Source organism: Artemia sp. Qi Xiang Cuo, chromosome 18, assembly GCF_049724085.1.
Source record: "Artemia sp. Qi Xiang Cuo chromosome 18, ASM4972408v1, whole genome shotgun sequence".
NCBI classification, from domain to species: Eukaryota; Metazoa; Arthropoda; class Branchiopoda; order Anostraca; family Artemiidae; genus Artemia; species Artemia sp. Qi Xiang Cuo.
In genome coordinates, this window is record NC_142811.1 from 32,346,158 (window position 1) to 32,371,296 (window position 25,139).

Below are 25,139 nucleotides of genomic sequence, written 5' to 3' on the forward strand. Positions count from 1 at the left end.
ACTTTTTTCAATATAGTTGAAAAGTCAAATAAATATGCCTCTGGGATGACATGACCAACCACTGCCTTTAAGGAAAGGGCTTTAATTTACGAAATTTGCCGATTGTTTACATATTTAGTATTTTTTACTGGGAAGTACACAGACAATTTTCGGGGAAAGGGAGTTTTCTGTGGGGGACGAGGCTTCCACGTGAAGAATTTTCCGTAGGAATAGAAGTATTTGGAATGAACTTTCAAGGAGGTATTTCAAACGGGGAGTTTTCCAGAATTCCTGTACAATTTTTGTTTTTTAATTTCTCGTACTTCCTTTTTTGCGACTCAATTTTACGTGCTAAGATTCTCTGGGGAAATTGTCCAAGGGAAACTTTTAAAAAGGCGGGTATTATCTAGGGGATTTTCCACGATGGGAGTTTCCGCGGGGTAAATTATTCACGGGGCAGCTTTCCGCGTACTTATTTATTCATTTACAGTAGCATCTCTGGTCTTTATGTTTGATTATAGATTAACAATTAAAGAGTATTGTATATATGTACACCAGCTGTGACGCTGGTGGCTAGTAGATTGTTTGGAGATTTTGCAGAGAATCAGTTACTTGAGGACACTAAAGTGCATTATTAGGCAAAAAAAAAATTCAGATTAACACCGAGGGTACTTAATTTCTGAGCTCCAAGATTCAGAAGATTATATTTGGACTACGAGTGCAAAACGAATGCTAAAGGGGCTGGAGCGTCCCTCTGATCAGTGAAATAGTTTATTGTTTAGGTAAAAGGCTAGTTTTTGAGTTGAAATACCATGCAAAAAGTGGGGGTATGATTTTCTCGTAGATAATATTTTCTGTTTATTTTGAAAAGCAAATATACCAAAATGAGCTCCTTTTTGAAGCATTAAATAGCGAGGGGGGATGTCAGCCTCCTCGTAGTAACATTTAAAATGTCAGGAATTAAATATAAAATGCACTTGCTTTTTCAAATGAAAGTAAAGAGCAACATTTAAACTTAACAAGAACAGATATGATCGCGTATACGAGAGGCCAACCTCTAGCCCCCCTTTATGCTATATAATTTGATTTTCCCCATCTTTTCAAGACAAAATGCTCTAACATAAAGAGCAATATGGCTAAAAGTAGCTTTTTCACAATGTCATGGAACTCGAAAGGTTTATTGAGTCGCATTTACCCCAAAAAATAACATTTTCAGTTCAATTGTTGCGTAAGGCAATCTACAAATATAACGCTTGAAACCATCAAATACGTTCGGTTGCACTTAAAACAACTTGCATTAACCACTAGTAAACTCTAAAGTAAAGAGAAGAGAGGTTAAAAATGGCAGCCCCTTCTATATAAGGGATTATTTCTGGTTGCTTTAATTTTTATTATTACTCTTGTGTTTCATTATTTTATTTTTTCATTTAATAATTTTTAGGATTTAACTATGGACAAATTTATTCCTTGTTAGTAAGTACTCACCGAAGATTACTGAAAAGACGAAGATACGAAAAAGCGTAGAGGATGTTTCTGGTTGATTCTGAAAGGTAAGAAAAATACATCAGTTGTCATTCTATCACAGATTTTCTATTAGGTTTTACCGGATATCTTACTCTTAGCAAAACACATGGGCCGATATTTTCCTCAGTTACATTCGCTATCTAACAAAACTAGCCCGCTCAGGCAATGTCGTTGGATTTAATTGGATAACGCTTCGCTCGCGCTTGGATAGTGCTCCGCACGATCAACGTTATTGGATATCGTCAACCTTTAGGAAGCCAAATGATCAGATCGGATGGGTTTTGAGATTTCCGAAAAAATTTTAATGAGTAATTCGTATAAACATTAATGATCTATTATTCTATTAAATAGTTGATTAAATAGATGAAATATCAAGATTAGACACAGTTCTAATCCAGGCCTATCAATTTTATGATACTCCTTTAATTTTCAAGTTTCACGAGGCCCTTCCAAAAATTACATCAGCTGTGTATTAGACCAGCTTTTGACATGGATGCTTCCGAGCCTTAGATTTCCAAGAAATATGAACGAAAGCACAAAGAGAAGTCTTAATAATACAAATAGATGTGTTGCTTCAGCTTTTTCAAGTCCACAAAAGACAGAGTTTCACTTGTGCTTTCGTGATAAATAAATATACAGCTTAAGTAGGAAGTCATATCTAGTCAATATGTATTTGATGCATTTGAGAGGAATTTGCTTGATAGGAAGAAAAATTGTTGCAAACTTATTATGCATCGGACTAATATATTGAATAATTAGCCAAAGCTACCAGTGACTGTTGCAAATATAATGATATCAAAGCAAAGATGTCTAGAAGTTTAAGCGGTATTTAATTTTAATGTTATTGTTAAAAAGAAACCATTTCAGAATATATTTTGTTTTCATTGAAGCGCTATTGGTGCTCTGGACTTCCAGAGGATTTGATGGTTTGGCAGCAACACATGTGTTTGTTATAGTATCTAATGACTTTATGTTCGGCTTTAGTGTAATTTCTGTAATTTTATTGTGGTTTCATCACAGTATGGAGAATCCTAGTGTTCAGAGCGCCAGATTCTGTAACTCTCTTATTTCGATTAGTACCCAAGCCGGAAGATACAGAAATGTTAAGGCTGGATCCCAGCTTGAAAAGAAGACTTTTACAGCATTACGGAATGTCTCTGAGTGTCATTTCGCAGCCGGGGCATTCTGACATCTTCTTTCTTCGCGAGAAAATTTCTACTGAGAGTTGAATCGTTGCTATGAACAGTGTTCAGCGAACCGTCGAAGAAGAGTTTGTGCGTGCTGGGTTCGAAGATGATGGCAGCAGTAGTGATTCGAGGTTCTTGCCAGTGGTGACAGCCGAATCCAGTGACTGCGATGCAGAGTTTGACATTAGTTTGAAACAGCGCTTGGCCTTACAGAACTCAGTTAAACCCGAACAAGTTTCAGTGAACGAAGACAGCAGACCACTTTCCGGCAACGAAAGCACTGGATCGCGGGCTCCATCGTTCCGGTATAGCCTTAGAAATAGTTCAGTGTTTGGCGACCAGGATAGAAATACACTATGCATTGCAGCCAAGATTTTGAAGCGAGCAATCACTGATCAGAAGCTAAACGCCAAAGCAGAAGACGTGCAAATAACACCCGACCAGATCTCCCAAATGATACCAAAAGAGCTCCACAACTTTCTTGTTTACCTTCTTGAAGAAGAAGAACCGTGAGACAATCCAGAGGTAAAACAAGACTGTATGCCGAAGACAGAACAAAGACTTATGAACATCGCCCAAGATATTTTATTTTCCGGGATTTACGTTGAAACCCCGAAATATATTGGGCTTTCAGTTTATGTTTATCACAAGACTCAAAGCAGAGACATCCTTCAAGTTCTGAAAAAAAGTGGTTCTGGGGTATCCTACGATACAATTCGACGACTCCTAGCAATAGCGATAGACGAAATGAGGACTCAAACCACAGCAGACAGCGTCTATGTTCCTCCTGGTATAATAAAAGATGATGATTCTTTTAACCAATTCATGCATGACAACCTCGACTTTCTATGGTCCTCCTTCGATGACAAATCGACTCATATTACTAGTATGGTAATGGTGCAGACCTAGGAGCTCTCAAAGGACACCCAATCAAAAGTCACCGTGTCATCTAAGCGCCAGAGAAACAGGTCAGTTGAATGTCTACCGAAAGAAAAGTTTGAAATCAAGTGTCAGGGATCGAAGATCTTAAGGAAAACGATGATCGAGAAAGAACTCCTTCCTGTTAACTTACTTCTCGAGACTCCAAAAGCAATCAGACACCTGGAAAAGGCAATAATGCTAGCTAGAGAATGCCCAACACGGCTTGGGGCCACAAAAGAAAGTCCCCCTCGGTACCAAGCTATCGAACGATTTGCAGTAAAGTCTCAAAGGAAAATGTTCCTAAAAGCAACACGTTTTACTTGCCTTTCCTTCATGAAGCACAAAACAACCATGCAACAGTTGAAAAATTTCTGTGAACTTTCATAGCGATAAATAAAGCTGTCGGATGTGACGATACGGTGGTCATGCAAGATCTCTTCATTTATCAGCTAGCAAAGGGAGTGAAAAGTAAACATCCGGATGAGTTCAAAAATGTAATCCTACGGATGGGAGGCTTCCACCAGCTGCTCAACTATCTCAAGGCAGTTGGTAAGATAATGGACAGCTCCGAACTCAAAGAGATTATATTGCAGGAAAAGCTGTTGCTTCCTAGTACTTGCAAATAGTTATTTAAAGGGAAAGATTACTGCCAAGCTATCAATGCCTACTGTATACTGTACAAGGTCTTGCTAGCCCTCTACTGGGAGTCCTTGGAAGAGTATTACACGAAGCACAAGAAGACTCGTCCGGTTTGGCCTAGCTGGGTGGTGCCATTGAGTTATTCAGGACGTTATTGGCTAATAGTGCTGACACGTGAACTGCACTTCAGGAGGCAAGCGATACCTTAATCTCTTTGGCTCCCATAATGAATGCCTTCGACACCCTGCAAAACGTGTCACCCACGTTTACTTTCTTACGGCAGTTCTTGGAAATACTTGAAATAGCAATGCAATTCATTATTGCTGAACGAGGATGTGACTGGGAGTCTCATTTGACAGCAACTGCTCGGATGTTGCCATACTCGGCAGCGGCTGACCATCCTTAGTATACAAGATGTCTCATACAGTACCTATCGGACATGCGAGGTTTACCACAAACCTTTCCTGAGGTACACAGGAAGTTAATGAAAGAATACTTTTCAGTAAAGAGAACACACACCAGGGTCATGACCACCTGGTCTGATCAGATACTGGAATATACAGTGAACAAGGATGCAATAGATGACGGCCGGAATTATAGGAAAACAAATGGATGAGAGACAGACTAAAGCTTGGATTCTTACCTTACCGATTTCCGTTGCAATCAGCAATGGTTTCCTGCAAGTAGTCAACGTATCCAAAGAGACATTGAAACATCACGAAGACAATCAGTAGAGGACGACGCGATTACAACTTTCATGAGATAGAGTTTGAGACATTTTCACTACATGTGGCAATCCGTTCAGCAGAGTGGACTTCGAACTAGTGAATATTGTGAATGTTGTGCACGATGAGAAGATTGTTTTTGATATTACTTGCGTAGCCACAAAAGGAAAAGAGGTGGTTGAAGAATTTCTGTGCAACAGGAAAGAAAATGTGAAAAAGGTTGCACTCCGAACTTTCCCTTCAGAGAGAAAAAGTCAGAAAGTGAAGGGTGTCCCTATAACCTATTTCCTGAACTCTGAAGTAACAGCCTTGAAGAGAATCATTACTCCTAAGTGGAGCTACGGCACAGAAAAGGAGAAAGCAGTTGCAAAGATCCTCACAAAAGAGATTCTTCCTTTCCCTCCATGCGTTTTTGAACATATTCTGCAACAATCAACCAAGACATCCTCTGGCTGGAAAATGAGGACGGGAAACAAAGCTGTACTGTTGAACTGACCAAGAAAAAAGGAGAACTTGCAGCTTGGCCGGAGACTTTGAAATCCAAAGAAACAACATCACCTACAGTACAAATCATTGACCTAATCAAAGGCAGCGCGATGGTGCTGCCAAAGTAAAGAACGATGTGGAAACAATGTATTATTTTTTTCTTCTTTCTCCATACACGGGCACTTTGTATCGAAGGATTTGTCATAGAAATTTCAAAAAGGGCTCATTCGATTGGAAATTGGAGTGGCCAGTGCCCTTTTTAATAGTCAAAAGTGATTGGAGGGCACCAAGCCCCCCCCCACCGCCCAATATTTCCCCATACACATCCTATTAAAATTTTGTGATAGCCATTTTGTTCAGCGTTGTTGATTTCCAGATAGAAAATATGTTTTTGAGGAGGACATTCCCCCACAACCCTAGGGGCAAGGGTTTTAAGTTTTGCCCTGAGGGCATATAAGAACGATGTGGGCATAATGTATCATTTATTATTTTCTTTCCTTCAGAGCAGGGCACTTTGTGCCCTGCTCTAAAGATTGTCGTAGAAACTTCGAAAAAGGCGCATTCAAATGGAAATCGGAATGGCATGTGCCCTTTTGAATAGTCGAAAGTGATTGGAAGGCAACTAAAACCCCTACCACGCCCACCATTTCCTGAAACACATCCAATCAAAATTTTGAGATAGCCATTTTGTTCAGCGTAGTTGATTTTCAGATAGAAATTATGTTTTTGAGGAGGACACTCCTCCACAGCCTTCAGGGAAAGGGTTTTAAGTTATTCCCTGGAGGCATATAAGGTTTTTATAAAAGGTGCTGTCATAGAAACTTCAAAAAAGGCTCATTTGATTGGAAATTCAAAGAGCTAGTGCCTTTTTTAATAATCGAAAGTGATTGGAGGGCAACTAGCCCCTACGCCCATCATTTCCCCAAACACATCCAATCAAAATTTTGAAAGAGCCATTTTGTTCAGCGTAGTTGATTTCCAGATAGAAAATATGTTTTTGAGGAGGACACTCCCCCGAAACTCTCGGGGCAAGGATTGTAAGTTATGCCCCGGGGCATGTAAGGTCTTTTATAGAGGACGTTGTCGTAGAAACTTCAAAAAAGGCTCATTCGATTGGAAATTCAAAGGGCTAGTGCCCTTTTTAATATTCGATAGTGATTAGAGGGCAACTAGCCCCCCCCCCGACGCCCATCATTCCCCCAAATAAGTTATGCCCTTTGGGCATATAAGATTTTTATTAAAATCTTTGTCGTAGAAACTTAAAAAAGGGCTGATTCGATTGGAAATTCGAAGGGCCCTTTTTATTAGTCGAAAGTGATTTGAGGACGACAAACCCCCATCTTACGCCCATCTTTTTCCCAAACACATCCAGTCAATATTTTAGATAGCCATTTTATTCAATGTAGTTGAAAGTTTTGGAAATTAGGTCGTTAAATATGACAACAACTCTCCCCCCCCCATAGCCCTCAGGGCAAGGGTTGTAAGTTATGCCTTGGGGGCATATAAGGTTTTTATTGAAAGCGTAGAAACTTCAAAAGGGCTTATTCAACTGGAAATTGACAGGGCTAGTGCCTTTTTTAATAGTTGAAAGTGATTGGACAGCGACTAACGCCCCCCTCACACCCACCATTTTCCGAAGCTCATCCAGTCAAAATTTTGAGATATCCATTTTGTTCAAAGTAGTTGAAAGTTCTTTAAATTAGGTCTTTTAGGATGATAACCCCTTCGGAGCCCTCAGTGCAAGGATTGTTAGTTATGCCCTGGGGAAAATAAAGTTTATATAGAAAGTTGTGATAGAACTTTCAAAAAGGGCTCATTTGATTTGAAATTGAAATTGCCCTTTTTAATAGTCGAAAGTGAGTGGAGAGTAGTTAACCCCCTTACGCCCACCATTTCCCCAAAAACATTCAATCAAAATTTAGAGACAGCCATTTTGTTCCACCTAGTTGAAAGTTCTGGAAATTATGTATTTAAGGATGACAAACCCCCCAAAGCCCCAAGGGCAAAGGTTTTAAGGTCTGCCCTGGGGGCATATAATGTATTTATAGATAGAGGTGTCGTAAAAACAAAAGGGGCTCGATTCAAATGGAAATTGAGAGGGCTAGTGCCCTTTTTAATAGTCGAAGGTGATTGAAGGGTAACTAGCCCCCCTCTGACGTTCACCATTCCTCCAAACACATCCAATAAAAATTTTCAGATAGCCATTTTGTTCAAAGTAGTTGAAATTTCTGAAAATTAGGTCTTTGAGAATGACAACCCCCCCCCCCAGGTCTCAGGGCAAGGGTTGTAAGTTATGCCCTGGTGGCATATAAGATTTTATTGAAATTTTTGTCGTAGAAACTCCAAAAGGGCTCATTTCTTTGGGAATTGAAAGGGCTAGGGCCTTTTTTAATAGTTGACAGTGATTGGAGAGCGACTGCCGCCCCTCTCACGCCCACGATTTGCCCAAACACATCCAATCAAAATTTATAGATAGCCATTTTGTTTAACGTAGTTGAAAGTACTGGAAATTCAGTCTTAGAGGGTGGCAACCACCCTAACAGACCTTAGGGTAAGGGTTGTAATTTATGCCCTGGGGGCATATAAGGTGTTTATAGAAAGCGTTCTCGTTTCTAAAAGGGCTAATTCGATTGGAAATTGAAAGGCCTAGTGTCCTTTTTAATAGTCGAAAGTGATTGGAAGGCTTGACATTTTTATAGTAAAGATCAATGTGGGTATAATGTGTTATTTTTGTATTATAATGTATTATTCGATGTGGGTATAATGTACAACAACTGTTGCTGTTGTTGGTTAGACCAGGGCACTTCGTATCAAAGGAGTTGTCGTGGGAACTTCGAAAAGGGCTCATTTGATTGAAAATAGAAAGGCCTGATGCCCTTTTTAATAGTCATAAATGATTGGAGGGCAAATAATCCCCCTTCCACTCCCACCCTCACACGCCCAAGCACCCACTCCCACCCTCCCATTTGCCCATTATGTTTAAAAACTAAATGCTGCCTTAACATTAAATCAAAATGCACTGTTATAATGTTAATTCCCAATAAGGCATCTCAGCAGTATCCCAAGAAGGACGGAGGGTATTATGTTCAAACTTTCGGGGCTAATTCTGCTCTTAAAATTTAACCAAATCAAAATAGCGTAAGTGTTTTTTGTGAATTGTATCAAGTTTTCCACTTCAGGTCAACTAGAGGAGGTATGAAACTAAGTTAAACAGTACTATTTGTGTCCAGATTTTTAAAAGGGTGTATGTTGTTACAAATAGCTAAAAATTTTTCTCCAGCATACAAATAGCAGGCCAGACTATAAAGTTTAAAAAAACGAAAAGATTTAAAGTATTATTTTCTTTTTCCTTGAAAAGACTATGTCAATATAAAACGAACAGAAATTAATTAAAAAAAAACATTTGAAAAAATACAAATGAATGTGCATTGTCAGTTTAATATACATCTACTTATATTTAGTAATCAAAATGTTAATATTATTTGATTTATTAAAGTTATAAAAGTAAAAACATTTAAACTTTTTCAGTAAAGGGCAAATTTTGTTCTGGCTTTGGGAAGGTATAGGGGTTTTGCGCCCAACTTATGTTAGTCTCTGCTCGTTTTGAGTTTGACTCGGTTATTTATTGTAATTTCTGTTCGTTTTGAGTTTCATTTATTTATCGATGCTCATTTGTGGTAGTTTCATGCTTGGTACATTATTTGATTTTATTTTTTGCTATTTTTTGTTTAATGAAGTTCTTTATTTTTCTTTGAAAAACCTATTTTTTTGGAAAAAGTTTGTTTAATTAATGTCTAACATAAGTTCATATCGGCCTGCCAGACTTGAAACAGTTAAATCCTTCACGAAAAGATTGCTTCTATCGTAGCTGAATGATCTTCCAGTGGGTATTCCTGAAGTCCACATTGTCGCAGATCGGCGCGACGGGCTGTTTGGGAAACTCATGGACACCGGAGAGTCGGTCTCCTTGAAATCAGCATGCAGACTCTGACGAGGGAAAGGGAAAAACCTCCAGATTTCCGCTCTTAGTACAATTGAAGAATGGGATGCCGTACTTGCAAGCTCGGCGTCTAAAAGCCGGCTCCTCGAAATTTTGTGTGAACCTGGGAGCAGATGGGTGATCAGCTTTCAAACGCACTCAACCTCTTTCTCTCAGGTGGGTTCAAGGAGAGATTCAAAGTGTCTCTGGTCAAGCGTGGCTGCAATCCAACTTTACCAGAACACTGTGACTACGAGGAATACTTGTCCTCCAGCTACGAAGAGGCTGATCAACGTCTTATGACACATGCCAAGTACGCTAGCCATTACGCTTGTAGCATCGTTGTGCATGCTAACGACACAGATGTGGTAGTATCCTGTGTTCATTTTTTTGAAGAGCTTCAAGCTGAGGGACTGAGCGAATTTTTCTTCAAGTTCCCAACTTACATTATCCCAGTACACGAGCTGGCGGATGGAGTCCACTTGTCCAAAGAGGAGCAGATTATGTTACCATTCGGGCACTCCCTGTCAGGGTGTGACACAAGGAACCTTTTCTTCGGCGTCGGGAAAGCTTATTTCTTAAATACCGCAGTGTCTCCAACTTTTGCCTCAAAAAGGGTGTCTGTGAAATAGCGGATGAAGAATTCAGAAGGGAAGCTTTCAGTCTACGTGTTTAGAGAAGTTTCCGACCTATCAAAATCCCTGGCCATCGAAATGTACGGTAAGCAGGCCGGATTCAATTCACTGGTCAGTTTAAGGGCTTACATTTGGTGCCCGAAACAAGATGTGAGAAGACTGCCACCTTCTGACAACACCTTCGAGCCATGCATACGAAGAGCAACATTCGCTACATTGATAATCTTGTCGTCAGTACAGGCTCAGCCGAACATTCCACATCCACTCCTCCATGAATGGAAGATGGCTGAAGGGTGAGTAGATGCGGTCATCTCAAGCTGTAAAGAAGCATCAAGCCTGGAAGCTTACTGCATATGCAAAAGTGGAATATGTAGCAAAGACTGTAGCTGCTTAAAAATGAAAGGATGCTGCAGCTTATGCTCCTGCCGTGGAACGAGGAGGGCATGCAGGGAGTCTGAGCTTTCCCCATCTGAATTCTCGGAAGAAGAAAATGAGGAATATTTTTTAAAGTTTTATTTGATACCTTTTACTTTTAATTACAAAAGGGCCCTAATCAGTTATTATTACCCAATTTTACGGGAAGGCCGAGTAAGACAACTCCAGTGCGTTGAATGAATCCATCTGTGAAGCAGAATTCTTTCATGTAGTAAATAGCTCAGTCGTATCAGTGGCAAATCAGGTCCCAAAAAGGTAATTGCAGACCCCTTAGTACACCAGAAAACATATTCGTCCATTCTAAAAAAAAACCACTATTTTTAGCCACCATTTTCTTAAACCTATTTTTATCTTTAAGTAAAAGTTAAAAATTTTAAACAGTTAGAAAGTTTGAAGTATTCCTACCCTTTGAATAAAAAATAAACTACGTCCATTTTCATGATACGGCCAGTGATCATTTCAGTGACACTACAAATAAAATTCGCAGAACTTTTAAAAATAGTAACAGTTTATATTTTTGTAGCTCAATTGTACGGAATTGAATGAACTTTCTTTTCAAATATGGGAAAAAAAGTTTTTTACCTTGAAGAAATTTCGAGTTTTTAGCCTTTCTTTGAGGTATTAGTCGAATTTTATACTGCACACATTTTGAAACTACAGTAAATAGAGAAAAAAAAATGTTTTTTTTTAATTTAAAAATCATATTCTTGTAGATCTAGATCTCTTTTTTATTGATATAACATTACGCCGGATTCCTCAACCCAATAACTCGCAAAAAAATCCTGAATCGTCACACTTAGTTATAGGCTAAATTTGGCGTTTTTGGCCTATATCTCAGAAACATCCCAACGGCAAACATACGTCCTACGATATTCGTTTTCAGTATGGTCGACTACCTTAGGATCCGTCCTTAGCATTTTTGTACCTTCCGGTATGGGTGGGTGCACGATACAGAATCTGGTACCTTGACTATAGGAAACAATAGTTAAAACAGGAATATACAAACCTTTCAAAATTTATAACAGTACGTATGGGTTTCACGCCTCTGCCAAAAAAAAAAAAAAAAATCTCAAGTGGCATGCACCCAATAAAATTTAAAGCAATTTCCTCAGACATTTTAGCGCTAATGAAAAATGATCTACTGACAACATGGTAACCAAAGGCTTGGGTTTTAATATCCTTGTTCTAATTGTTCACCAGGTTCTTTTTCCCTTTCAATATATTTTTAACGATAACTAAGAAAGTATACAACTGGAAACAAGATAGATATTTAACACTCCTACAGTCAAAAATAAATCTTGATTGAAAATCGTTATAGAAAATACAGATGAGAATGCTCACTTTATTTATTATAAGTTTCATGTCAAAGTGTTAAAAACATCTGGTAAGAGTCAGAGTAATTTGTCAAAGTTCCATGGACGGTATTTTAATGGCAATCATTTAATAGTGTGTTTTTTTTGTCAATAATGCAAAAGAAATACAAATAGCTATTAAATAAATAATTTCTTAGACCACGCTGCTTTTCTATTTTCAAGAGAGAGTTTAGGAGAGAAAAAACGGGTTTAATTTAATTAAAGCACTGACAGGCGTACTACAACGTACTAAATCAAAAGCATTAATTAATAAAAAAATTTAAATATTTTGACTCCACATGCGGGAGCCTTTATCAATGGAAAAAAAAGAAAAAAAAAGATTAATTAATCATCTAAAGAAAAAGACAAAGAACAACACAGACAAAAGAGAAAAAAGACAAAACAAAGATAAAAATAAAACTCAAATCTTAATAAAACTTTCGAAGCATGGCACAACTGTGATCACAGATAAAAACACCAAAATCGTTAGATGATTTTGTCTAAAAGATCTGATTGGCAAATTGGATCTATCATAGGCAGCGCTAGCGCTGCCTAAGTAAAGAACGATGAGGGCACAATGTGTTTTTTTTTCTTCAGTCAGGCACCTCGTATCGAAGGAGTAGTCGTAGAAACTTCAAAAAGGGCTCATTTGAATTGGAGTGGGTAGTGCCCTTTTTAATAGTCGAAAGTGATTGGAGAGCAACTAGCCCCCCCCCCCCCCCCCACGCCAATCATTACCCTAAACACATCCAATCAAAATTTTGAGATAGCAATTTTGTTCACTGTAGTTGATTTCCAGATAGAAAACATGTTTTTGAGGAGGACACTCCCCCACAGCCCTCGGGCCAAGGGTTTTAAGTTATACCCCGAGGGCTTATAAGAATGATGTTGGCATAATGTAGCCTACTATGAATAATTTTTTTCCTTCAGAGCAGGGCACTTCATATGGTAGGGGTCGTCCTAGAAACTTCAAAAGGGGATCATTTGATTGGAAATTCAGAGATCTAGTGCCTTTTTTTATAGTCGAAAGTGATTGGAGGGCAACTACCCCCCCCCCTCTCCCCCAACGCCCATCATTCCCCCAAACACATCCAATCAAAATTTTGAGATAGCCATTTTGTTCATTGTAGTTGATTTCCAGATAGAAAATATACTTTTCAGGAGGACACTCCCCCACAACCCTCAGGGTAAGGGTTTTAAGTTATGCCCTGGGGCCATATAAGGTTTTTATAGACGGTGTTGTGGTAGAAACTTCAAAAGAGGCTCATTCGATTTGAAATTCGAAGGGCTAGTACCATTTTTAATAGTCGAAAGTGATTGGTGGGAAACTACCCCCCCCCCGCACGCCCATCATTCCCCCAAACACATCCAATCAACATTTTGAGATAGCCATTTTGTTCAGCGTAGTTGATTTCCAGATAGAAAACATGTTTTTGGGGAGAACACTCCCCCACAACCCTCAGGGCAAGGGTTTTAAGTTATGCCCTGGAGGCATATAAGGTTTTTAAAGAAGGCGTAATATTTTTAAGAATACATCTAACTACAATGCGGCTTAAAAAATACTGCTAATATTTATACAAATTAATATATCTAAGAATTTATTTAGCTACAATGACGGACAGAGGGTCATAAGAATTTTCAATACATTTTTGAGGTTAGGTAGACATTCTCTGGTACTTTTAGCAAATCACTGCTGATCAAGCCCTCTGGGACAAACACAGCCAATGAACAACAGGGACTGCAACAAACAGGCAGACATCCCGAAAATATTGAAATGATACCATTAGGTGAGAACCCTCGAATCGGCCAGCCCGGCCGGATGGGAGTTAAGTAAGTAATAGTCTAGAGAAAAGCTATTTAAGTGGCGGATCCAGGGGGAGGGCAATTGGGCGCACGCCCCCTAGCGTAGTCTAAAATTGTGTAATTTACTTAATTATTCTATCGGATCAACATATTTTGCCCCCCCCCTAAAAAAGTTCTGGATCCGCCCCTGTGTTATTTAGCTGAAAATTAGAGAGAAGTGTGACAATATTCATCAGCAATGTCATATGTGCATCTTAATAAATAGTAAACATAGATATACTTACATTTGAGTATGACATTTTGGCCTATCAATATATGTTAGGTTTCTGTGAACTAAAATTTGACTGGAGAGATTTTGTTATAGATCAATAATTCAAGTTTTATAACAGAATAAAATGAATTTTTCATTAGTTGTGAAAGAACTTTCTTTCAAACATTTTTCCGATCTTTTTGTTGTTGGCATAAAAACTCGGATCAAGAAACTAATTTAAAATTCTAGGCCAATTCAAATATCGATTTTATATAATGTACTTTAATTTTTAATTTATTTCATTTAAATTTTATTTATTAATTTTTTTTACCAGAATGAATAAAAAACGAACATAAATTAGATAAACATGATATTAGATATGGCCGTACTAGAAAAATTCAGAAATAAATATGTTAATTATGATTTTCAAACTTACTTTTGTTTTGCTAATTAAATATTCACGGCCTAATTAGATATCAAGTGATATTAGATATCAGATATCAGCATGTCCTAGAATGAAAGGATTAAAATGGCTTTTGAGTCTTTGACGGAAAGTTAATATAAAACAGAATGGAAACAGGGGTTAATGCTAAACCCTATGCTTTCTAAAAGCCAAAATACAATTATTACTTTATTGATGAAAATTCTCTTAAATGTTTTCACCTTTATAACTTTAAGAAATCGAAAATTAGTTCAGATTTTAAAAAATAAATATCGTCATATCTATAGAAAATGCATATGATAGAAATTTTGAGACAGCCATTCTATTCAAAATAGTCTAAATATCATGTAACCTGGCTTTTGGGGTTGAAACAAACCCCACAGATAAGGGGCAAGGATTGTAAGTTATACCCAGGGGGTATTTAAGGTTTTTATGGAAGGGATGGTTGTTTAAGTTTAGAAGAGACTTTGTCTTCCTCCCTGAAAAAGACTATGTCAATATAAAACGAACAGAAATTAATTAAAAAAACTTTTTCCACAAAATAAGTTTTTCAAAATAAGTAAAGAACTCCATTAAACCAAAAATGAACAAAAATAGAATCAAATTATGTACCAAGCATATAACTAGCACATATCAGTATCAATAAATAAATATAACTCGAAACAAACAGAAATTAATATGAGTGGGGTTCTAAACCACATGCGTTCTAAACGCTAGAATATAATTTGTATTTTACTGAAAAAATTCAACTGAATTTATTGAAAAAAAATGTGTTTGGTCAGTTTAATGAAAAAAATAGAATCAAATAATCGACCAAGCATACAACTACCACAAATCAGTATCAATAAAAAAATGAAACCCAAAACAAACAGAAATTAAAATATGTCAAACTCAAAACGAGCAGAAATTAATCTGAGTAGGGTTCTAAGCCCTACGCTTTCTAAAAGCCAGAATATAATTTTGTACTTTATTAAAGAAATTTTTTTAATGTTTTCACTTTTATAACCTTAAGAAATAAAAAATTAATTAAGATTTTATGGAATAAATATCAGCATATGTACATTAAACTGACAATGCATATTTTTTTCAGTAAATTCATTTGAATTTTTTTCAGTTCTTTACTGAAAACGTTTGACACTATGAGCTCAAAATCCTATTCTATGGCCAAAAAAATGTATTCTATTTCTTTTTAATTCTTATGTAGCAATTCTTAAAAAAAATTCCTTTTAATGTTGTCTCTTTTATAACTTTAAGAAATCTAAAATTAATTAAGATTTTAAGGAAAATATCAGCATATGTATATTAAACTGACAATGCAGGTTTTTTTCAGTAAATTCAATTGAATTTTTTCAGTAAAGTACAAATTATATTCTGGCTTTTATAAAGCATAGTGTTTAGAACCATATTCTGATTAAGTCTTGAGTAGTAAGTATATATGGAATTTGCTTGAATTTATAGGAATCTCCATGTTATTTGCTTGAAGCTATAGGAATCTCCATGTTATTTGCCGAGACAGTGGATTTGCTTGCCTTATGTTTCTTGGTGTCTTTCCAGACTACGTGCTATTTGCTTATGTCCCGTTGGTACCATTCCAAACGAGCGGGGATTCCCCACCTGTTCCTAAACATTGCAAAAAAATATAGCAGTATGAACTGGGTTTCCCCACACAAATTTGCTTCAACTCCATGTTTCTCAATCGGACTGTTTTTGAGCCGACATCTGTTTTTAGGGAGCAAATCAGAGATAACGCAGGTAATGACTCCTCTCTCTCTCTCTCAGACAATTTTTTGTTGTTGCTAGCCCAGTTTCATTGTGGCTGTGAGAGTGTCAACACATGAAAAAATGTTCCATACATGTCCGCTATGTAGTTGGGCAGTTGGTGACACACTGGGCAGTTGGTCATCATGTGAGAATTGCACAATGATTGATGAGTATGATGAAAAGTGTAGATTATGCAACCCGTGTAAATTGCATAGAGGATATGCTGTACAAATTAAAGATTTTAATTCCTGTCTTGTTGAGGTGTGTGACTGTCATCCTAGAGGGCATCTATGCTCCAATTGCCACTATGATAAATATAATCAGTGGTAGAATACATATCCCTGAATGATTGGAAAGAATCCTAACCGTGATTTTAGTTTATTGCTACGAGATTGGTATCGTCGTGGTTTTAGATTGTTCTGGGAGGAGAAGCCGAGTCAACGATTCAACTGCTGGAACAACAAAAGAATATGGTTTCTATTTCATCGTTGTGAAGACAATGGGTCTTATGATTATAAGCCCTCTGATTTTTATTTGGCTTCGACGGAATGTGATTCGACACTTGAGGACACTGTTTGTGAAATTGCTTCAAATAAGCAAATTGAAACATGTGAATTCTATAGAATGAATGAGAATAGTATCATTGACTATACAAAGAGATATGACAAGAGTGAAGTTACACTCTACTGTAGAAAATGTGAGCCTGAAATTGCAGTACATCAGGATCAGTACACTGTCAATTCAGATAATCTATCTGTACTATTTATTGTGGACAAATATCTATACCTAGTAGAAGATGAAATCTAAAGAGTAGAAAAGTCGTTTTATCATGTATATAAATTTTTATCATTTATCAATAAACAATTTAACATATATTTTTATAACATTTTATTCGTAGGGCACTAAAATCAATATTAAATACACTTGTAAGCATATCTTCGAATAGACATCTGTCCAATTAAGGTAAGTCAGCGTAGATATTAAGAATCTGCTTGTGGTTATTGCCACGACACCCGCGCAAGTAAAAGAGTAATACGTAACAGCCGAATGCCTCTGTCGCGCAACCCGGTACTTGATGTAGGAGTTGTATTTTGGGTTCCCCCCGGCTTTCGATGACGTTGATGCGTCGTGGAACTTAGATTTTACATGATAGACCAAGAGGATAAACAAATTTAATATTCTTCACTGTTTGAAAGATGCATAGCCAATGGCCGGTCTTCAAAGTCGATGGACTGCTATTAACAATGTTTAGGATACTGTTAACACTTGGAATTTTGTCAATGAAGTCCGAGAGTTTGCTTTAGGACTTGTACTGGTACATGTATGAACTAATACTAAATTCGTTGATTTTTTAGGTTGTGCTCATGGTGCTATATCTAGTAGAACACTGCCGTTGGGTGTGATTTCGCGATAGGTTTCAAATTGACTCAGTGATGTTAGCGTGATACTCTCAGCCAACGGGTCGGCAAATGTACACTCTAAACCTACATTCCCTGTACATACTATGCTCATATCCTGAGTCCCTGACAAGTCCAAAACAATTACTCCACGAGTTTTTGAAAACATTGAATTTATTATTCCATTTTCAAATAATTGAGAGTCATGATATAGGTACTGTATGGTCAACTCGTACAGAGTTCTATGCGATTTTTTTTGTCAAATTATAGAGTGTACAGTGGAATACCCTTCCCTTTGTAAACATGGCTAGATACACCGAAAAAATTAAAATCATGGGGGGATTCAGTCCAGGATCCAACAGCACTGTCACTCTTCACAAAGGCCAAAGCCAATTTTGATGGGATTTCTCCATTGATAAATGATGAATCGCTATAGCTACGAGAGCCAGTGGCAATGCGACGTTGATTGGTGATCGTATGGGGGACAAGAAGTTTTCAAGATCGTATGGGGGACAACTCTTTGTATGCCTCTGGTGTCATCATCATAAATTGTATGTAGCTTGCATAGTAGGATGAATTATTGCTACTGCTCACCAACATTACATTAATGGATACATTTATTTATTTGATGATGTTTGGTAGAATACCTTTTTCATAGGAGAGACCGTCACCAGAAGTTGGAGTTGTATTATCTGACTTTTTTTTCACTACAACATTTCAATAAATAAATTTTGATGACAAATCAATGAAATAGTCTTCATTTGAAAATATTTGAAAGTGTATATTTTCCAAGAGGTGGTTTTGGGTATAAAACTGTTCATAGTAACCATGCTTGACTCTGACATCATCATATCCAGTTTGGAATAGAGTGAATGAGTAACTGATTGATGTATAAGATTGCTTATGGGATAGATAAGTCATCTTAAGAGAAGAAATCCTTCTTTGATCTAACATTCTTTTCTTTCTTTTTCTTCTTCTGCTTATTGGTCTTCCTTGTTTTATTCCTCAAAGTCCTTGTTGATGTCCTTCGCTTCCCGCCTGGGTGGAGACTGATGAGTAAATGACATGCACGTATCTTTTTCAACCCTTTCCTATTTTACCGAGTTTTTCGTTGCTCACCAATGGCTCTTGTTGAATATCTAATATTTTCCTTAACATTCTCCTTGAAATTCTTTCCCGACCCCGAGTCCTGTAGTTTTAAGGCTGCACATTTTGATGCAGCAGGTAAAAGATATTTTCTGGCAAGGGGTAGTGCAGAACGAAATAGCCTAGCAAACCAGCTACCAAGACCATAGCCAGACATTGTAGTACGACCCTTGTATTAGTCCAATCCAATGCCTCAAAAGTCCAATCGATATCGGGGCAGACAAATAGAATTCTTCTATTGTTCATTTTAGGTGATTGTGCTGTCGCCGACAATGGGTCGAAAATGACATGTAATCACTGCTAAGCCTTTTGAAATTGCTAGAGGATCACCCAATTCAGTTCTTAATGTTAACTAACAGAGTTCTAAATACGAACTGTTTACGGGAATATATTGAAGATTATGAATATTGTAGTGATGAACAAGCTCTTGCTTTCTTTTTTGTTCAAGAACTTGTAGGAAAGGAGAATTTGAATCACCGATTCTCGCCATTTCCACAAAGGAAGCATAGAAAAATATACAAGTGTCCGCGGAGAAGGCAGGTGGGTAGTCAGCAAAAATGAAATTAGTGTTTCCGGCACTTCTACCATTGATTATATTGAGCTTAAAGCCAAGAATGTCCTTTAGGTTATCATTGAGAGTTACTTTTTCACTGGCAATAGGTGAACTAATCTAGATCTAGCCCTCCTCCTTTGAATAGTTGAAATGAAAAGCTCCTTTCTTACGTTCGGAAATTCTTTTATTGATAGTAGAACATAAATCATTCATACAGGTGAGCTCCTCGTAGGGTAATACAACATATGGATATTCAAATGAATTGATCTTTTCAATATTTTCTCGATCGTTAACGAGTGGCCAATCATCATATTAATCGCTAGTGAGTGGCCAATCATGGGGTCTAATTTTTATTTCATATTCACGATCCTTTCTCAGGATGTCGTAGGTTTTTTTGAGAATACAGTCGACAAGAGCCACTTCATACTCACCGTCAAATTTGATGGCGGGGGAGAGTTTCGTCCAAAAATCACTTGTTCTATTCAAGTCGTTGTAGAGAGGATCGGAAAAGTTGGACATAAAAGTTACATAGAAATCTTTGGGCTTGTCAGTATCTTCCACACCAACTCAAGAATAAAAATCAGATTTGTATTATAGACACCGAGCAGGTAACTATATCTTTCCCCTTCGAGTACAAATAATCAATATCTTTTCAGTTGGACAGATTTCATTATTATTTTTAACTTTTTGTAGTTCTTAGTCATAAAAGTCGCCGATAATCTCTTCATTTTTGGTATCGCGCAAACGATAAGTTATGGGTTTAGTGTCTAGGATTTTCGCCACTTTAAAAAGTTCGGTGGACCACAAGTAATTCCCCTTTTCAAAAACATTAGTTGTCCTATTAATACGAACAGTATCACCAACATTGAATTTATTTTTCTTATTGACAATCGTTTCATTGGAATATTTTTTAAGAAAGCTGTAAATTGCATCATTATTAGAATGATGAATTTCAGTTGGGGTTGAGTTGATCTATGATGTCGTTGATTACAAATCATCATGATTTTATCTAAATCATGAATAAAAGCCGGTGTATTTTTCAATGTACAATATCTTGAAATTAAAAGTCGAATAGTTCTTATCAATCGTTCGGCCAATGCAGCCTTTATAGGACTATGACTATGATAGAACAGTGTAATATAATTCTCTAGTTCTTTTACAACATGGGGATTAACGAATTCACTACCACGATCCGTTTGAATTTTTTTATATGAATCCTGTTCGAGAATACTTTCAATAGCCTGAGCAACTTCAACGCCTCTCTTTGATCGCAATGGAATTGCATATGCATAGCGACTAAAAACACTGATTGCAAGTAGAATGTACTTGTACGGTGTATTGTGACGTCGTATAATCTCGTCTAGAGTCAAGAGATCTGCTTGCATTATATGCAATGGGAAAAAGGCTATAGTGTTTCGATATTGATTGGCACAAAGTCTATGTTTTCTATGCAGGGTGTAACTTGATTCATTTTGTGGATAGTCTTGTACACTTTTATTGTGAACACCAGTGACTTTGGAAAGAGTGGTGAAGGAACTTATACTCCCCGCTTCACCAATATTTTCATAAACACGTTTCAGAACTTCAACCATTTTGAACGTGAACACGTTGTGTAACGTCCGCTACCCTTTTGTATACTAGTTGTGGTTGGTGGTGGTGGGGACTTGATACGTCTTCGCTTTTGCCTAGCTATCAGTGGTGTGCTAGTATTTTCCAAAATTGATTGAAAATCTTCTTATTCCTCTCCATGATTTATTGGTGGTGTTGTTGACAGTGATGGTGTATCTTAGCTTAATAGAATGTCGAGATCGCACGATTCCAAACAGGATGTTGCGGACATCCGTAACACTGAGAAAGCTTTGTGGATGAGCGTACAGTGAAAATAGTCCTTTACGGAAAGCAGCCGTGTCATTGGATAAATCGGTTAGTTCAATGCTCGCGCCCTGAACAATAGGCCATGCTACAATATTATCAACTATCTTGAGATCTTGACCACATCCCTAGTGATAGGCTAGATGTCTAGCTATTTTTTCACGATAATTGTGGGTCCTAATATACAAAAATTTCGATACAAATTAAAACCGATACTCCTTATTCTTTTTTGTTAAAGCAGAATCTAGAGGAGATGATTCTTTTTTGTGATAAATAGCAGCAGCAGCAGCTAACTTCACACGATAGGGTTTATGTTTGTCAAGTCAGCGAAGTGCATCTTGAAGTAAAAGCAGTTTTTATCATCCTCAATATTCTCGTTGTCAATGAATTTACTCAGATTCTTCTCAAAGTGTTCCACAAGTGAGAGAGTCAGTTATATTGGAATAAATTTATCGGGTTTTTCAATCTACAGAAAAATGTCTACAAGTCCTGCAATTACTGACAGTAAAAAAGTAAAAAAACCACCGCCCGCCTGAAGAAGTCGTTTCTTTTTAAAATTCTTTCCTTTCTTTTTAGAGGCCAATGTACGTGAACTGGAACATTGAAGGTTTTTCCGCTGCTTTACCTATTCTTACCCTTGGTCTAAACCTACAATCAAATTTAAACAAGTCTTGTACACAAGGTTATTGGTCTAGTATCCAATACAGTATGTGTATATGATTAATTCCTGTGAAGGCTTTGGTCTGCTTAGAACTGAAAACAGATGTCAATTTTTATTTAGTTTTATCTGTGTCATGATAGTGACTAATAGCTCTTTTTAGTGCTCGTGGGGAGATGTACTATATTTTCAATGTAAAAAATACATGTGACTAAATGCAGAGCTTTGATTTCATTTCGATTCAGATTTATTTGGATATAACCATATTGTTGATTATTTTTCTGAATGTGTGATGCCAGAAGAAATTAGGGGGGATGGGGCTTTTTATTGAGATGTACTAGTGAGCTGCAATCCCGAACAACCCTGTAGATGATATAATAAGTGTAGTTCAATGCAAGTGTTTACATACATTTGCTCTGATCAAAGAAATGGTGTAGAATCAGAGTAACACAAATTTATTGATAATGAGAACAAACAGTGATCAGTTGTTACATGTCACGGGGCCATTGGTCCACAGATTCAGCCATATCGTAAGGGATTACCCGAGAATTTGCTTCAAAAATTTTGGCTAAAACATACTTCGGTATGAGCTTTACATGCAGCGAACCTGAGGTCGTAGCAATTTCTTTTATTTTATCGTATGAATCCTGCCAAATACTGTAACAATAGTAGATTTTTTTTCGGCTTTTCCACAAACATTGTATCGCAATATGTTATTATTTTAGTTAAAAGTGTTGTTTTGCCCGATATTGAGGGCCAGCATAGAAACGATCTGAATGGTGTTTTGAATTGATACATGTTCCATTTAATAGTTCACTTGGACAACAAAATGTAGACCATAGTTGTCTAATTGCTAAATAATTTTCCTACTACTCCGTTCAAGAATAATAATAAGAAGACGAATAAAGAATCATATTTTCTTTTATTATATGCATAAAAAGTAACAATACTAAAAAAAATACTACATTGAAAAAAAAAGCACATTAAACATGAAAAAAATAAATTTTTTTAAATTTATTTATAATAAAAAATACAACATTTACATAGGCACAGAGAAAAAAAAACACTTAAATAAAAACACATTTTTTTTTGTTTATTTATTTATAGAAAAATACAACATTTATTAGAATAAAGCACTTGAAATAATATCAGTTTATTTTAATTTGAATGCAACATGTATATTTACAAAAGTACAAAAATCTGCTCTAAGTAAAAAAAAAAGATAGCTTTGGTAGTGACTGGCGGTGCGCCCCCCCCCCCCCCCCCCGCTGGCGGCCCCCCCCCGGGCCGCGAGCCCCCCCCCAAAGGGTTTGAGAAAAATTTACTGGACTTTATTCGAACCGAGACTTTCCCTATGGATAACACATTCGGCCCCGTCTGACGTTAAATAGTGTCCAAGGGGGAGGGTAGTCACACCGTCTTGAAAAACATAGACCTTGTCGGAGACGGTACTCATGGCAATTTTTTCTACATTTACAGTAAAGTTCCTGTAGTTGAGAGGACGAATTGCCAGCAATTTGGCTCGTGGAATTGGTTTTTTGAACAATACAATTCCTCTAAATGTCCAAGTTGAAATTCATATCCACAAAGCGCATGGGTAATCGTTTGCAACGTTTTTTAACTTCCTCTTCGTGTGTCTGTAAAAAGCACACCTTTAGACTTACAAATACACCATTGGAAATCATGTCGCTTCCCGGTTCTGATTTTAAAAATAAAAGCTGATTTGGCGCCCGAAGTTTCACTAGCTCTGGGTAAGGCCCACTCCAAGTGGTTTAGTTCATCCGTGAACTGTTATTTTCACTGTGTGCCAAATCATCAGTTAGATTTTGGTTTCTTACTGTTAAAAGTAGAAAATCTGTTTACCCGTAGCAGACCTCTATTTACCCCTTCCTCGGCCACTTTACCCTAGCCATACTGCAGTAAAATTCTAAACTGAGGTTTTTTGAGATCTCCAAGATAGCACTGCCTGCAGGACTTTTTTCATTCAAGACAATGCTTCTTTTTTTCCTATTCAATAGTACCATGTCCCGGCCAATGATTGTGAAGTAAGTGTAATTTGGATCGGCAATAATTTAAGCACATCGTTCGGGATCGGTCATGAGGTCAAAACGATTTCTATTGCTAATAATCTCACACATTTTGCCGAAAGCCGAATTCAAAATGAGCTTATAAATTTCTTTTTTAGCTTTCGTTTGTGCTTCAGTACGTTTCTTGACAAAAGTGTCAACAAAATTTTCAGATAGGGTTTTTGGCAAAACTGGAGCGCTTTATAAACATTTGTTACAATGTAACCGGTGTTGCACATCCATTTTAAGGTCATGCTATGTACGACAATATTTTTTTTTGGCAGAAGGTCAGCGATAAGTTTTTGTTTTGAAAATTACCAATGCAATCCATCCTCCTCGACTAAACTTCTTTTGCAAGGGATCAAAGAGTTCTTAGTCACAGATCTATTGATGGACGGGAAAACAAAATCCTTTACTGAATCGTGAAGCTCGACTGGTATCTCCCCATCAATTTCAAAAAACCATCCAACCGGTCCATTCTCCTCAAAACTGTCGTTGTCAATGTTTTGGAAATGGGGAGGTTGAAGGGCATTGAGCCATTTATAGTCACAAGAAGGTCGTACATAATGGGACTTAGTTAAGAGGTAGATAGAAGTCAAATCCAAAACAACCGAATCCAACTTTGTCTCCATATTGTTTCCTATTGGATCATTTCCACAGATACGATAAGTGAAATAAACGTATCCACCCTCATTCACCTTTTAATGAACAGCTGCTGAGCAATGGCTGTGATTATCTCAATTTTTTCCTCACTAATTTTTAGGATGAGGTCCATCACCAGATGAGGAGATGAAAAATAATATCCCAAATCAAGATTTAATTCTCCATAGATTTTGTCCGTATTTTTACACATAATGTCTACCAAAGTTAACACACCACTCGACAAATACAGCTTACAATAGTCAAGGCTATTTTTACACCCTACCTCTGGCCACACTTTTTTAGCAAAACTGTATTTATCGGGGGTGAACCTACGATCGTGTAGACTGTCGTAAAACGATTCAATTGAAAGAATAGTTTCCTCGGCGAATCTCGACATGGAACAATAATACTCATAAGGATATATGCCATTGACCTTCAACAAATAATAGAAATGATTTAAAAATTCCTGTTTAAAAAGGAAGAAAGAGTTGCAACTATCATCGTATTTCTGCACCTGTATTAATTCACTCAAAGATTTGGGTAAAAAACTGTAGGAATCTAAAAGCGAATTTTATTCGTGTACTCAATGTAGTCTTCAACAAATTTCAACATAAATTCCAAAACAAGCAACTTTTCCGAGGATTTAGGAATGATTTTGTAGGGAAAGCTATCTATTCCCCATGCATC

At 37.1% G+C, this 25,139-nt stretch overlaps 1 protein-coding gene and 1 pseudogene across 1 annotated transcript in view; both read left to right on the forward strand.

The window, feature by feature from the left end:
• Positions 1-9,251: 9,251 nt before the first annotated feature.
• LOC148941413 (uncharacterized) lies at positions 9,252-10,372 on the forward strand (annotated as a pseudogene).
• Positions 10,373-10,376: 4 nt separating this feature from the next.
• Positions 10,377-25,139, forward strand: part of LOC148941414 (uncharacterized) — a 46,726-nt gene continuing 31,963 nt past the window's right edge. The window contains exons 1-2 of the mRNA XM_089104164.1: positions 10,377-10,457; positions 21,663-21,792. Of these exons, the coding sequence (XP_088960290.1) occupies positions 10,377-10,457; positions 21,663-21,792 (211 nt within the window). The remainder of the gene's footprint in view (positions 10,458-21,662; positions 21,793-25,139) is intronic.